This window comes from Perna viridis, chromosome 8, assembly GCF_037379345.1.
Source record: "Perna viridis isolate PV_CMFRI_1.1 ecotype Kerala chromosome 8, ASM3737934v1, whole genome shotgun sequence".
Taxonomy (NCBI): Eukaryota; Metazoa; Mollusca; class Bivalvia; order Mytilida; family Mytilidae; genus Perna; species Perna viridis.
Window position 1 is genome coordinate 4,127,930 of NC_142452.1, and position 15,345 is coordinate 4,143,274.

General features: G+C 32.7%; 1 protein-coding gene across 1 annotated transcript; it reads left to right on the top strand.

The window, feature by feature from the left end:
- The first annotated feature begins 1,468 nt into the window (after positions 1–1,468).
- LOC148609008 (DNA-directed RNA polymerase II subunit RPB4-like) lies at positions 1,469–13,394 on the top strand. Its single transcript, XM_088540510.1, has 5 exons — positions 1,469–1,601; positions 5,307–5,364; positions 7,405–7,527; positions 10,323–10,418; positions 13,012–13,394. Exons 1-5 carry the CDS (start codon positions 1,532–1,534, stop codon positions 13,088–13,090), a joined length of 426 nt encoding a protein of 141 aa, XP_088396636.1. The 5' UTR covers positions 1,469–1,531; the 3' UTR covers positions 13,091–13,394.
- The last annotated feature ends 1,951 nt before the right edge of the window (positions 13,395–15,345 follow it).

Below are 15,345 nucleotides of genomic sequence, written 5' to 3' on the forward strand. Positions count from 1 at the left end.
TTTTTAAATATACCCCTATCTTGTGAAAACACTGGGATTTCCCATGCTATTTATAGACCCTTCACTTCCGGTGACCAGTACTGCACTGCAAGTCTGCTAACCCCACATGCCATTCTGAGGATTGTGAGCTGACATATGTAGAATCATGCTGATATATAGTCATCTGCAGGTTAAAGTTAAGGTAAAGTCCAGAGAAGCCATTGAATATTGTGAAATTAGCATAGAAGCCTATGGGAAGTGGAATTAGTGGTTTTTAGCCTATAGCGGTAATCAAAAGAATGTAATCCAGGGACAAAGACCAGAAATGTAAAACAGACATACACAACAAAGAACATAGAGTTTTGCACAAGAGGTATTCGTGTGAGAAGATGGGTTCCCAGAGGCAAGTGAGTACCTAAATCGCATGTCAGTAACAGTCCGTCAAATTCAGATTGTCATGAAGGATTTCATTAAACGTTCATATCATGAGCAGCAAAAAAAACATAGCCCATAAAATAGAAGTTAATTTAGACAGAATAATCGGTATTGAAATTCAGTTGCCCAATTTTGAGAAACTATTTATTTTTGTTGTATACCTTCCGGCCACACCTGTGTTCATCGAACTCTTCATATAGATGTTGATACCATGCATGAAATATACTCTACATATAATAAGCTCGATGGGGAAGTAATTTTTCTTGCGTGGTGATTTCAATACAAAAAACAAAGAATCAAGATTTGATGTATAATGTTAGATGACCGAGGTAGATATCTAAATACTCTCTTAAATGATTAAGGTTTAATTTCCTTGAATGTGCAGACATCCTGTACAGACCCAAAGTACGCATTTCCAGGCTACGAAAATTGCCCATGCAGATCTATATATCACAAAATCGTAGACAGTAGTTCTCCACTTGGAATAAGAGAATATTGCTGTTTTATATGATTCTATCTCTAATACATCTGATCATCTGTCTGTCCTTAGTAGCCTAATCACAACTGATACAATAAACCAAATCACAAACCAATACGACCAATCGAAAGTTGCTTGGACTAAAGTCATGTTGAAGAGGTAATATCAGATTACACATATGCGCTTTCTCAAATCTTATGGACTTTAGATTTCAATCAAACAGCATTTAAAGTTATAACATTCTAGTAAATGCCATCAAAATGGCTGTTGATTACACTCTACCAATCATGAGTATTTGTACTGTCAAACGTGCCTCATATATGCAGGGCCCTTTAATTTCGAAATAAATCTTTTCCTTCTTTTGACCTCTCTGTTCGTATGACTAAACAAGAAGTGAGTTCTACAAAGTGCTGTACCTTTGATTGAAGTTTCTTTTATTTTTTTATATGCACATTTATTAATTTTTTTACGGGTCACTCTCCTGAACATGCTGGAGTTAATTCCAGAGAGCACAATCTGTATAAATCAAACTAAGCCTTATAAAATAGACCGTCATTGGTTAATACAATTTATATTCATTTTTTGGTACTGCATGTTGATCTCTCGGGAGTCATCCATTCGGTGTCGTAATAAACAGAAATGGCCACAGGACAGAATATGCCAAATGAACAAGAGGAAGAGGATGCTTCGGAGTTGCTTTTCCCGAAAGGTTTGACTCTTTAAAGCGACTTTTCTGAATTCTTTTTCTTTACAATCTAAAATCAACTGTGTAATAACATCAGTGACACGATGAAGCTCTGTACAAATGTACGCAACTGTCTCATAAACTATACTCGGCGTCACATAAATAACATACTGTTAAAATTTGAATAAAAATATTTCCTACGACTTTATTGACACCAACCGTCGTTTAAATTGTCTTAAATGACTTGCTCATTCGTTTAGCCAAACAGCTTCTCAAAAACAAGTCGCTTATTAGCTTAAATCATGCGTAACAAATCCTTATGGGAAAATCCCATACTAATATCTGCCATGTTGGTTTTTACAGGACGATTTGTTTACAAACGAAGTGCGTAAGTTCCCGTCGAACTCCAGTGACAATCGTCTGCTTGATCAACTTCTCGGTATTGTACGTTGTTCACATAAAATAAATCCGAGATATCCGAAATAACGCCGAATTGCATTCTGGGTTCTTCGGTTTTTGGACAAACCATTTAAACGTAAACAACATCTCCTAGCAACTCGATCACTGTAAACATGGCCGACTTTTTACAATGTAAATATTGCCACCTAGAATTAAAATCTGACTGGAATTTAACGATTCAATGTTTAGGGAGAAGCCGTTTGGCTAAACGAATGAGCAAGTCATTTAAGACAATTTAAACGACGGTAGGTGTCAATAAAGTCGTAGAAAATATTTTTATTCAAATTTTAACAGTATGTTATTTATGTGACGCCGACTATAAATGTTTTCATTGTATAACTAATGACAAAAATAATGGAATTTCTGCACTCATCGGATATAATATAATATGAGGAAGGCATTAGCCTTAAGTGTGAACGAAACATTAATTATTACATGTAGGTTCTCCTATACTAGATAAAGTAGATTACATGTCATTTACCACTTTTGGATATTTTGATCAGGGGAAACTGGCGAAGGACATTCCAAATATTTGAAAAAATAGTGTGGGAAACCACCACTCGCCAGCTCATCAAATAGGAGTATATGTGTGATTTTGCGAGTTCTCATTAGCTTACACTCGTCAATTTGGCGACAGTCATTTGATTGGTGAGTTCCAAGGGAAGTTAACCAGCCAACAGGTTATTTACATGTAGTTAAACATCCCTTAACAACATACATTAAAAACATGTTCCTTAAATTTTAAGAAGTTTAGTTTTAGATCTAATATGTCAAGTGAATTTTGGCATGATATGTACAATTTTATTGATGTAAAGCATTGTTTACAATCTGCCATTTTAATTTCCAGTAAACAGGATGTGCCAAAACCTGCGCGACAGTCCCAATCTCGAATTAGTATTCAAATGAACTTACCTTGGTAATTTATGATATGTTACCTTAAATTATTTGTTTATTGTCAAAATAAAAATGAACAAGAAGCAACGATAAACATTTTCTTGTTTCATAATGATGAATCTGTTGAAATATAATTTTATTTTTAAAATATGAGTTCAGAAATGGAGTACTTATTGTACATGAAAAACTTCAATAGGAGGGAATATTCGAAAATGGAAAAGTTTTTGATAAATTTAAAAACAAATGAAAAGATAATTGAAGAAAGAAAAAGAAAGCAGAGGATAGTCAAATCCAACAGAAAACAGATGATAGTACAGACAAAAAATAAACCAAAAAATTTGGCTAGTTGAATTTCTATTTGGCTAGCAAGATCAATATTCCACTAGCCAGGATGGCAGGTTGGGAAGAAAAATGGTTTCCCACACTGAAAAAATGATCTATGATGAACAACCATTGAACCTTTATATACATTTTGTATATGTAGATTACTTTTGAAAAGTTAGTTTAAATTCGGTAGTTGATAATCCTCTACTCTTTAGTTAGTCCATCTTTGAAAAGATATGGAACTTCAAGAATAAAGAGGCAAAAAGATATTTTTCTGTCATTGAATGGTTGTTGTTTAGGAAATTCAATGCATTCCTTAAAAGATCTTGCAGACTGACGTGGACCCCATGCCACTAATATTGACTGGCAAAATCAAGTCAAAAATATGTCAGAAATTTAATAAATCAGATCATGGGAAAACGTAGGACAGTCGTGATGAGCGTAGTGAAAGCATGGTAAACACATGTACATGCAGTGTGCGTAGTACTTTTGTATAGAGAACGTAAAAAGATTATATAGATTGTAACTGTAGCTGTTTTACAAAAAAATCATTGGAGGTCATGGTAGAACTGTAACATTATGGTTGGAGAAATGTGGAAGTTCAAGGAGTGTACTTGATGGGTAACGATAATGGTACAATCATGCTAGAAATGACACTAATACCAGAAAACTTAAAGAAATATTTCAATTAATTGTACTTTGCCCTTGTACAGATGCAAATTTACATTGTATGTAGTTGTCACACTGGGTACTGTTTTTCTCGGGGAAAAATCAATGAAATTTTTGTCTGATAAAAAGCTTCAATCGTGTAGCATTATGTTGCTAAATGAAAATCCTTTGTACAGTTTGTGTCAATCTCAGTGTGGGAAACCACAGCTCGCCAGCTCGCCAAATACAAATAGATGTGTAATTTGGCGAGTTCCCATTAGCTTACACTGGTCAATTTGGCGACCATCATTTAGTTCCAAGGAAAGTTAACCAGCCAACAGGTTATTTAGTATGTAGTAAAACATCCCTTAACATCATACATTAAAAATATGTTCCCCAAATTTTTAAGAAGTTTAACTTGAATATGTCAAGTGAATTTTGGCATGATATGCATAATTTTATTGACTTGTAAAGCATTGTTTATGATCTGCCATTTTTCCAGTGAATGGGATGTGCCAAAATCTATGTGATGGTCCTGATCTAGTATAAGTATTCAAACGAAATTATCTTGGTAATTTAAGATATGTTACCTTGCAAATTAGTTGTTTATTGTCAAAATGAAAGTGAATAAGAAGCAAATGATAAACATTTTCTTGTTTCATGATGAATCTGTTGTAATATAAATTTAATTTTAAAATATGAGTTCAGAAATGGAGTACTTATTTTGTTACTCTTAAGTACATGAAAAACTTCAATATTCGAAAATGGAGAAGTTTTTGATAAGTTTAAAAACAAATGAAAAGTTAGTTGAGGAAAGAAAAAGAAATGCAGAAGTTATTCAAATCCAAGAGAACACATAAGATAATTCAAATTTGGCTAGTTGAATTTCTACTTTGCTAGCAATATCAATATTCCACTAGCCAGAATGGCAAGTTGGGGAAAAAATAATTTCCCACACTGCAATCTAAGTGTGTCTATTATGTATGAAAGATTTAACCCAAAAAATCTTATAAATTTTTTATTGTTTGCAAACAAAAGAAAAGAAAACTAAAAAGTACATGTACAGGTACATTTTTTGTATATGGTTTCTATATTGTACCAGTAACAATACGATTATATAAATCAACATGTAAATTTGGAATAAATTTTTACTCCGTGTTTTTCAAGTAAAACCAAGTGTAATGGTTTTCAAATGTATTTTCTTGCATCAATATTAAATTTTACTATCTTTCATCATGCATGCTGAGTTTATAGTCTAAATACATAGTAAATGTTGACAGAATGCATAGTCCAATACTTATATTTTAATACTTTAAAGGGATTGCTTTGTTGCTTATACTTTAATTTTGATGAATGCATCTGTTGTTGTTTTTTTTTAAATTAAATTTATTATGTGCATTTTAGAATTTGAGAATGCAGAAACTTTGCTGATTTCTGAAGTACAAATGTTGTTAGACCACAGGTAGGTAGTTTGTATGATCATGGATGGCTTGACTTGTATGCAACATACATGTACATGTAACTCAATGGTAATGAGCAAGTCCTAAGAATCCAGAAAAACTCTTTAAAATAAGAAACTTATTTGAATGTTTAACACCCACCAATCTATAGTAATTGGTTACACTCAAAGTGGTGTCCTATAACAAATATTGTCAATACTTTTTTTGAACTCTCATAGTGTATCAAGCTGCATTCCATGGATCATTGTCTTTTATACCATATCCACCCTCTATATTCTACAAAGACTTTTACCAAATATTTTTATACCTTAAGCATGAAAGATATGGATGGTATAATATGGAACGCCTAAACTGTCTGATGAGATACACATTTGTTTACGTGTTGTCAACTTTATATTGCTTGCTGTGGTTTTATAATTACATGTGGTCATTTTGTATTTACGTTATGTAGGAACATCTTTACATTATGTCGTTTTGTCTTTACATTCTGCCATTTCGTCTTTACGTTCTGTAATTTTGTCTTTAAGTTATGTCATTTTATGATTACATTATGTCAACATATATTTACGTTATGTGGATTTATCTTTACGTGTAGTGGTTTTCTTATAATGTGAGTATGTTTCATCTTTACATTATGTCGATCTCTAAGTACTTTGTGTGCATTTTCTTTTCTTTAGGTGCAGTGATTTCTTCGTTATGTGATGTGGACAAAAATTTCATGATGACGTGTGACCCCAGAACTTTTCGATCTGGTGTAAACTTCAAATCAGTCTGTAAAAGGCAGAACAGACATCACAATGCCGATTAGAAAAATGTTGAACGAAATACACTTGGGTAGTCTATCCAGTCACCCTAAAGTGTTTATTCTATAGTAAAAAATAACTTATTTGTTATTTATGTTCAATATTATCATAATTGATACACCGGGACTCTGTTGATGACTTGTGGCGATTTTCCTAGTCAGAATATATTTTTTAATTCCAACACACATGGAAATTTCAACTCCCGCGAAAATTTGCATAAATTCGACTCTACAAGTTATTGCATGACTAAATTTAATTTTCTACATTAATAAACCACCAAAACTAATTTTCAAGAATTTTCAAAAATTTTTTTAAAAATATTACCCCTACCCCCAAAATGCACATAAAGTATTTAGAGATCGACACAACGTAAAGATGAAACGACCTCACGTTATAAGAAAACCACTGCATGTAAAGATAAATCCACTTAACATAAATATATGTTGACATAGCGTAATCATAAAACGACATAACGTAAAGGCAAAATTACAGAATGTAAAGACGAAATGACAGAAGGTAAAGACGAAATGGCAGAACGTACAAAACGACATACTGTAAAGATGTTCCTACATAACGTAAATACAAAATGACCACATGTAATTATAAAACCACAGCAAGCAATATAAAGTTGACAACACGTAAACAAATGTGTATCTCATCAGACAGTTTAGTTGTTCCATAGTATAATGTTTTTTATTGTCTGTATGTGTCCGTTTGTCTGTCCATCAGTCCTCTTTTTGTCATCACAGTTTTGTAGAAGTAATGCCTCTTTGAACTAAGTTAACTTGAAGAAAAATTCTGAAGCATTTTGTCATCACAAAAAGACATCCAAAAGACAATGATAGATTAAGAAGCAGACTCATTTCCCATTCTGATATACTCTTCGTTTCGCAGTCCCAAATAACCAGTGATTGCATACTCAAATGATAGTCCTCAGTGTTCTAGGATTTTTGAAAATTTAAGGTTTCCATGAGAAAATTTCAAATGAAAATTAACTTGCTTACAATTAAAGTCTGCCTTCCATACTTAACAAATACTTCCAGAAATTCAAGTTTTTTACTTACCAAAAAGGGAAGTGGAGCATAATATATAACTTTCCCACACCAATATTATACCTGCTAGGGGTGATGGGAAAGTAGAATCCTAGTACACTGATGTCCTACTTAACTGTGTAGACATCCAGACTATCTTTGTTAATTAAAAATACTATTTGACATTTTTTGCTCACTATAATTACAGAAAGCAGCAGAATGAGAGTGCTGAAGAGGAGCAGGAATTGTCAGAAGTTTTCATGAAGACCCTCAACTACACATCTCGATTTTCTAAGTTTAAAAACAGAGAAACCATCACAGCTGTCAGAAGGTACATGTAATAATAACTGCACTTTGCAATAATTATTTCAGAGTGATGTGTGTATTGAAGTATTTTAAGTTCCTGTCCATATAAAATTCAGACACTGCCAATGGTAAGGTGGTTCATGGTGTAGAAAAACCCACAGAATAATAAATGATGCTTTTTTGGTCTATATATGATATATTTTTATGTGACAACAGTGCTTTCTGTATTTAGATCTGTACTTTTGAGAAAACTACACTTTAACCTCACATTCAAATTAACCTAATTAAACCAAATCAAGAACGATAACTTGCAAAGTGCAATCTATATAGATATTATCTTGGTCTATATGCATGTATGCTATATTTTATGTGATAACAATGCTTTCTGTATTTAGATCTCTACTTTTGAGAAAATTACACTTTAACGTCCATCTGTTTGTTCATCCCCTGTTCTAAACCACAACTCCTCTGAAACTGCTGAATGGAATTAGATGAAACTTTCACAGATTCTTTATTACATGATGGCATTGTTCACCTCCTATTTCATGTACATGTGTATTTGTTTTTCCATCTGAATGACTTTTGGGGTTTTCTGATGCAAAATATGGACTAATTTGTTCACCGAGGGGGGACCCACTTCGAATCTGCAACTCCTCTGAAACAGCTGAATGGAATTAGATAAAACTTTAACAGATTCTTTATCGCATGATGTGCACCTCCTATTCTATTTTTCCAGTTGAATGCTTTAAGCACTTATAAATGGAATATCCTATATGGTTCTGGGGAGGGAAGTGGGGGTATCATTAATTTTTTAGCAAGGTTCCATTCCAGACCACAAAAGGAAGGTTGGTATTGATTTTGGGGGTTATGGCCCAACCTTTTTAGAATAAGAGACCATTTCATAGAATTTAGTTAGATAACTCAAGTAAAAGCCAGAGTTAGAAATAGTAGGCTGCCCGCAGCCCGAGACTGGCTATTTTTTGGCAGGGCTGGCTAATTTTAGTAAAAATCTATATATCCATATAGTAAATATATTGAAAAATTGTATTCTGGACTGGATAGAATTTGAGTGAGTTTCCTACCCTGTAAAAGCATAGGATTGTATATATATGATGTTGTTCCACAGTATTCTATACCACAATTGATTTTGGGGGTTAAGACTTGAACTTTTCAGAAATTCGGGGCCATAAATGGGGTTCAAAAACTTGAATTTTCCTGGTGTCCAGACAAAAACTTGTATTACAATGTGCCATACCACTAAAGGAAGACTGAGATTGTTTTTGGAGGTACATGTAAAGAAGTGAAAATTGTAGGAATTAAGGGCCTGAAACAAGCATTATCCTTATGTCCGTATAATAACTTGATTAATAGTAAATGGATCTCATATAAGTTTTACTACATTTTTTTACTAAAAACACAAAAAGGAAAACTGGGGTTGAATTTTGGGCTTGTGACTTCAGTCAAGTAAGAACAAGGTGCCACATTGGGACCAGAAACAAGTATTTTTTTCTGATTCCTGGATGATAACTTGAATGAAAGGGAAAATGTTGCTTTGAAATTGTACCATAAGGTGTCAAATCCCCACAGGAAGTTTGGGATTGATTTTGCAGGTTTTAACTGGAACCATTTAGGAGTAAGGGCCAAAAAGTGAATACTTTTGGTTCTGGTCAAATTTTTATTCTCTGTCAAATGTCGAACCATAATCAAAATCCAAAGCTGTGTCAAGTTTGAATGGTGTGTCCATACTTGCCCCAACTGTTCAGGGTTGAACCTCTGATTTTATTCTAGTTTATAATTAGAATCAAACATGTGTACATTTCTCTTATTTTGTAAGGATAAGATTTGCAACTTATTGTAAAAACAACTGAATTTTGCAAGCAAGAAAAAATCACAAAAATAAATCATTATGAATATGGCTTTTTATTAAGGAATAGATGTAAGACAAAGTTAACATTAAATTGATAACCTGACAAATGAAAATAAATTGTCTGGTAATGTTTGCGAAAAATATAGCTTTCAAATAAAGTCAGTAATACAAGCTCACAGATGTTGACAAAAATATCAAATAGCATTTGATATTTTGTTAATTGAAATTAGTATATATCAGGTAGAAAAAGTAATAAAACTGTATCACCTTTGATTTTAAACATACCTAGAAGTGAATATTTGTTACTTGTTGATGAATCATTCAAAATATGAGTCACTGTAAACAAATGGATTTTATTGATTTTCCTTGTCAATCAAATCTTGTAGATATATATCCACTCCTACAGACGTTCAGGTTTCCTTCACACATGGTACCTAGACACACGCAAAACACTCACCAAACACATGGTAAACAAACACTTCTGTCATGCATAAAAACAAATTCTTCATCGTGCATTTAAATGCATGATAAATACTCCCAGCACACATGTTTAAATGCATGATAAGTGAACACTTTAAGCGTGCATTTAGACACATGATGGATGAAACATAAACAGTAATAATACTTACAATTAATGAAAAAATAAAATATAAAAGATATTTTTTTTTTATGTAAATAGTACAAAAAAATATAAAAAAATAGTAATGATATAAAAATAATAGCTGGAAAGTGCAAATAATAATTTTACAAAAATAAACCAAAACTTTTATTGACCTTTAATACTTGAATGGTGTGTTCATAAGAACACTCCTATCATGCATTTAAATGAGCACTTTTATTGTGCGTTCAAATGAAGCAAAACGATGCACAAACACTGAAACATTTCAGTAAACATGTGCAATTTACAATGTAGTACTGCATAGAAATTAATACAAACTTTTATTCCTTTTTAGTTTACTGATGCAGAAGAAACTCCACAAATTTGAATTGGCAGCCATAGCAAATCTTTGTCCTGATAATGCTGAGGAGGCTAAATCACTAATACCAAGGTAAATTACCAAGACTTCTCCTTTTAGACTAAATCTCTCATACCAAGGTAAACTACCATGGCTTCTCCTTTTATACTAAATCTCCCGTACCAAGGTAAACTACCATGGCTTCTCCTTTTAGAGTAAAACTACGATGACTACTCCTTTCAGACTAAATATCTCATACCAAGGTAAATTACCATGACTTCTCATTTCAGACTAAATCTCTCATACCAAGGTAAATTACTGTGACTTCTTATTTCAGACTAAATCTCCCATACCAAGGTTAAAGTACCATGACTGCTTCTTTCAGACTAAATCTCTCATACCAATTTAAAACTACCATGACCACTTCTTTCAGGCTAAATCTCTCATACAAAGGTAAATTACCATGACTTCTCCTTTCAGACTAAATCTCCCATACCAGGGTAAAACTACCATGACTATTGCTTTAACACTAAATATGTCATGCCAAAGTAAAACTACCATGACTTCACTTTTCAGACTAAATCTCTCATACCAATGTAAAACTACCACTACTACTCCTTTCAGGCTAAATCTCTCATACCAAGGTAAACTACCATGACTTCTCCTTTCAGACTAAATCTCTCATACCAAGCTAAATTACCATGACTTCTTCTTTTAGACTAAATCTCTCATACCACATTGAATTACCATGACTTCTTTTTTCAGACTAAATCTCTCATACCAAAGTAAAACTACCATGACTACTCCTTTCAGGCTAAATCTCTCATACCAAGGTAAACTACCATGGCTTCTCCTTTCAGACTAAATCTCTCATACCAAGCTAAATTACCATGACTTCTTCTTTTAGACTAAATCTCTCATACCAGGTTAAATTACCATGACTTCTTGTTTCAGACTAAATCTCCCATACCAAAGTAAAACTACCATGACTACTCCTTTCAGACTAAATCTCTCATACCAAGGTAAAACTACCATGACTACTCCTTTCAGACTAAATCTCTCATACTAAGGTAAAACTACCATGACAACTCCTTTCAGGCTAATCTCTCATACCAGGGTAAAACTACCATGACTACTCCTTTCAGACTAAATCTCTCATTCCAAGGTAAAACTACCATGACTACTCCTTTCAGACTAAATCTCTCACACTAAGGTAAAACTACCATGACATCTCCTTTCAGGCTGATCTCTCATACCAAGGTAAAACTACCATGACTACTCCTTTCAGTCTAATCTCTTGTACCAGGGTAAAACTACCATGGCTACTCCTTTCAGACTAAATCACTCATATTAGTGATATTCATATTTCTTGTCTGTGGCATATACATGTACATGTAGTGAACTGCACATATTTTGCTGTACCTGTTATATAATGTTTTGGGGTCAGCTACTGTCTGTCATGTGATGTGAGGGTTTTTCATCATTCATTGAAAACCAATGGGTGGCCATTAGCTGACATTTTTCATCTTGGTGCTGATGTTGTTTCTTTGACATATTCTCTATATCCAGTATGTTATATTGAAAAGATTAAAGCCCTAAAATCAAACTTTGTCAATTTAGTATGGATTTTACTTGATGTTGTAATAGATAAATACAAGTACATGTATATTGATGTTATTTGATGTTGTAATGGGTACATTCATGTCAATTCAGTATGGATGATATTTGATGTTGTAATGGATACCTACATGTCAAGTCAGTATGGATGTTATTTGATGTTTTAATAGGTACATACATGTATGTACTTCATTTGTATCATTGAAAATTGAATAGAAACAACAACCAGTGATATCATTTTACAGTAATCAAAGATCAAAATGAAGATGAAAGATGTTCATTCAACCAAATTAGGGGCAAATATTGTGACAGGCTTTTGAAAACTTTAATATTTCAACCATAAAAACCTAATGCACAAAGGTAACATTTGACAAACTACCGGTATTATGCTTGATGATGTATGTAGTCCATCTTCTGGGTTAGAAACTGCAAACCTCTTAAATTGATTAATACATGTAGTCATCAAAATTTGCATACAAACGGTAGTTACTTAAAGAATGAAGCAATGGAAATGTAATAATTTGTTTTGTTCATAACACAAGTTTTCTTATAAGTGATATACGTTTATATGTACATGGAATATGTACAATGTATACTGATTAATATGAAACTAACACTCACTCTTTCTCACCAAATTATAATGCAGGCAACAACCACACTAATAACTTATGGGTACAATCTTAGAAAAAAGCTACATGTATAGAAATAAAAAGGGGGGTTTGGTAGGTGGGTAACTCAAACACAAATACTAGGCAGGTAAAGTTTACTCACCACCCATTTAATATTCAGATGACTTAAAGGTCAGTTACTCATACAGGTACATATATGAATAATTTGACCTTTAAACTCTTAATTGCTTATTTTATAAATAGAAAACTAACCATTTTACATTTCATGTACATGTCAGTGATGGAACATCCAATAATTCTTTAGTGCTCGAGTTCAGTCATCTTTTATAAATTAAAAAAAATAGATAAATGAAACATTGTTACCAAATAAGAAAGCCAGAAAATGTTATTGGAGAAGAAACCCCTTTTTAGAATTTGTTAAATTTATTTTATGTTGACAGTTTGGAGGGAAGATTTGAAGATGAAGAACTTCAACACATTTTAGAAGACATTCAGACGAAGAGAAGTTTTCAATATTAAGATCGATGTTCAATGTAACCGGTAAATAGCAATTGATGTGTTCATCCATGAAAAACTTATTATTGTAGACGTTTTGTGTCAGGGATTTATCATTATCAATGTATAGCTGTAGATACAAACAGTCTTACAGTGTATGATAGGGAAATTTGTTCTTTTATCAGACATTTAAAGAAATAAAATTCATATACATTGTAGTATTTGAATGTCATCAGTTTTGCATCAAGAGATAGTCCAGTAAAAATCAGTTTTGTTTATTTAGTTATTTTCTACTTTAATGGATATGTTTAATAAAAACTTTTGTCATTCCATGCCTTTTAACAAGCCCTCTTTTGCAAAGGGGGAAATTCAATTTGTAAGGATTTAAAGTGTTGTGAAGCAATCATCTTACGAAGCTTTATATCCTCTGTTTAAGAAATTTCAACATTTTATAAAGTTACTTAAAGTATTTTTTACTGTTTCCATATGGCTCTCCTTGTATTACTTTATGAAAATGTTGAACTCTTAGTTAGGGGTTATTAGCCAAGGTTTTCTATGGTAATTTTTTTTTTTTACAAAACTAACAAAGGTCATTTCTAGATATTGTATAGAAATACTTTCTATATCCCAACTAGTGTGGGGTTAAACTTCAATACTTTTGTTTATCTGTTAGTCCAAACTGATTTTTCATTTGACTTTTTACATGTCCATTTGACTTTTTGAAGGGACTTAACTTAAAAAAGGCATATTAAACCTGACAATTTGGTCACATTGTTTTTTGTTTGCTAAGCATGATGATTTTGTTTGCTAAGCTCGATGATTTTGTTTGCTAAGCATGATGATTTTGTACACAGAGTTGTCTGTTTAAGTGTTCAGTCTTGAGTCTATGATTTAAAAGAAATCCATTCTTTTGAAACAAGTTTGGAAATCCTTAGTATGACATTATTTGGAGTATCCTTAGTCATGACAGTATTGGGAGTACCCTTTACATTACATTGATACCAATGTTCATGATTACATGCACAATAACATAATTATACATTGTATAATGGATCTCTCTGAAATTGAGCCACAAAGAAGAAATCTGACATAGATATTTGGGTTGTGACTTGAACCACATAGGAGTAAGGGCTAAAAAGATGTAAGAATCATGTATTTTCATGATATCCGGACAGTAACTTGACTAAAACTTAATGGATCTCATTGAAATTTTACCACAAAGTGCAATATCTCCAAGGTAACGCTTAGTGTAATTTAGGGGTTTGTAACTGGAACCATTTATAAATAACGGACCAAAAGAGGGGCCACTTGATTCTGGTCAAATTTTTATCCTGTGTCAAATATTCAACAGAAATCAAAATTCAGAGCTGTATTGAAGCTAGAATGGTGTGACCATACTTGCCCAAGCTGTTCAGTGCTTAACCTCTATGGTCGTATCAAGCTGCACCCAGTGAAGTCAAGTAAAGTAGTATTTATTTAAAAGTGGATACATCATTATAACAAATAACACAAGATCTAATAAGCTTCTAAAATCGACTTTACATACATAACACTACATTTAAGACAAATAAAACGTACACAAACATAGATACAAATAAAACAGACTTAAGCTATAGGGCATGCCATACAAAGACAATCATTCAACTAAATTTGAAAATATACCATACAAGCTCAACTATAAAGCATGTAAATAACATAAAACATGCATGATCCACGAGGTATGCCCTAAAGTTTAAAAGATGTGCTATCTGCAAAAACTGCATTTACATACATCCATTACTTCTTTACTCACAGCTACTAAAGAGGGTCTCCAGTATTACCACGACACTTGTAACTCCCGTTGTGGTTTTAATTCAATGTGGACCCTGAAAATTCGAAATATCTTCTGGAAACTCTATTCAAGGTTATTATCAGAATACAATAGCATTAAAACTTGTAATTTTTTTCAACTCTTTATACTTCCATTCCCCATATTCAGTTACAATCCCAACACAAAAACACTATACATCGTTATACCAAAAAAGACGGTACGCCTAGATACAAATATGTAGTTCTTGGCAGATATTCTTCATACGTTCTTAAACAATTCCAGATAATTTTCCAAATATACCGAAGATGTTTTCTGGAATTTTTACAGCAAATTTGTCCAGTGTGGGGACACATTTTTCAACAAACGGTCGGCATTCCAATGGGAACAAATTGTGCTTCTCTACTTGCTGACCTATTTCTTCACTCATATGAGCCTAACGTTATAGCTGATCAGACCCAAAAGAGGTAAC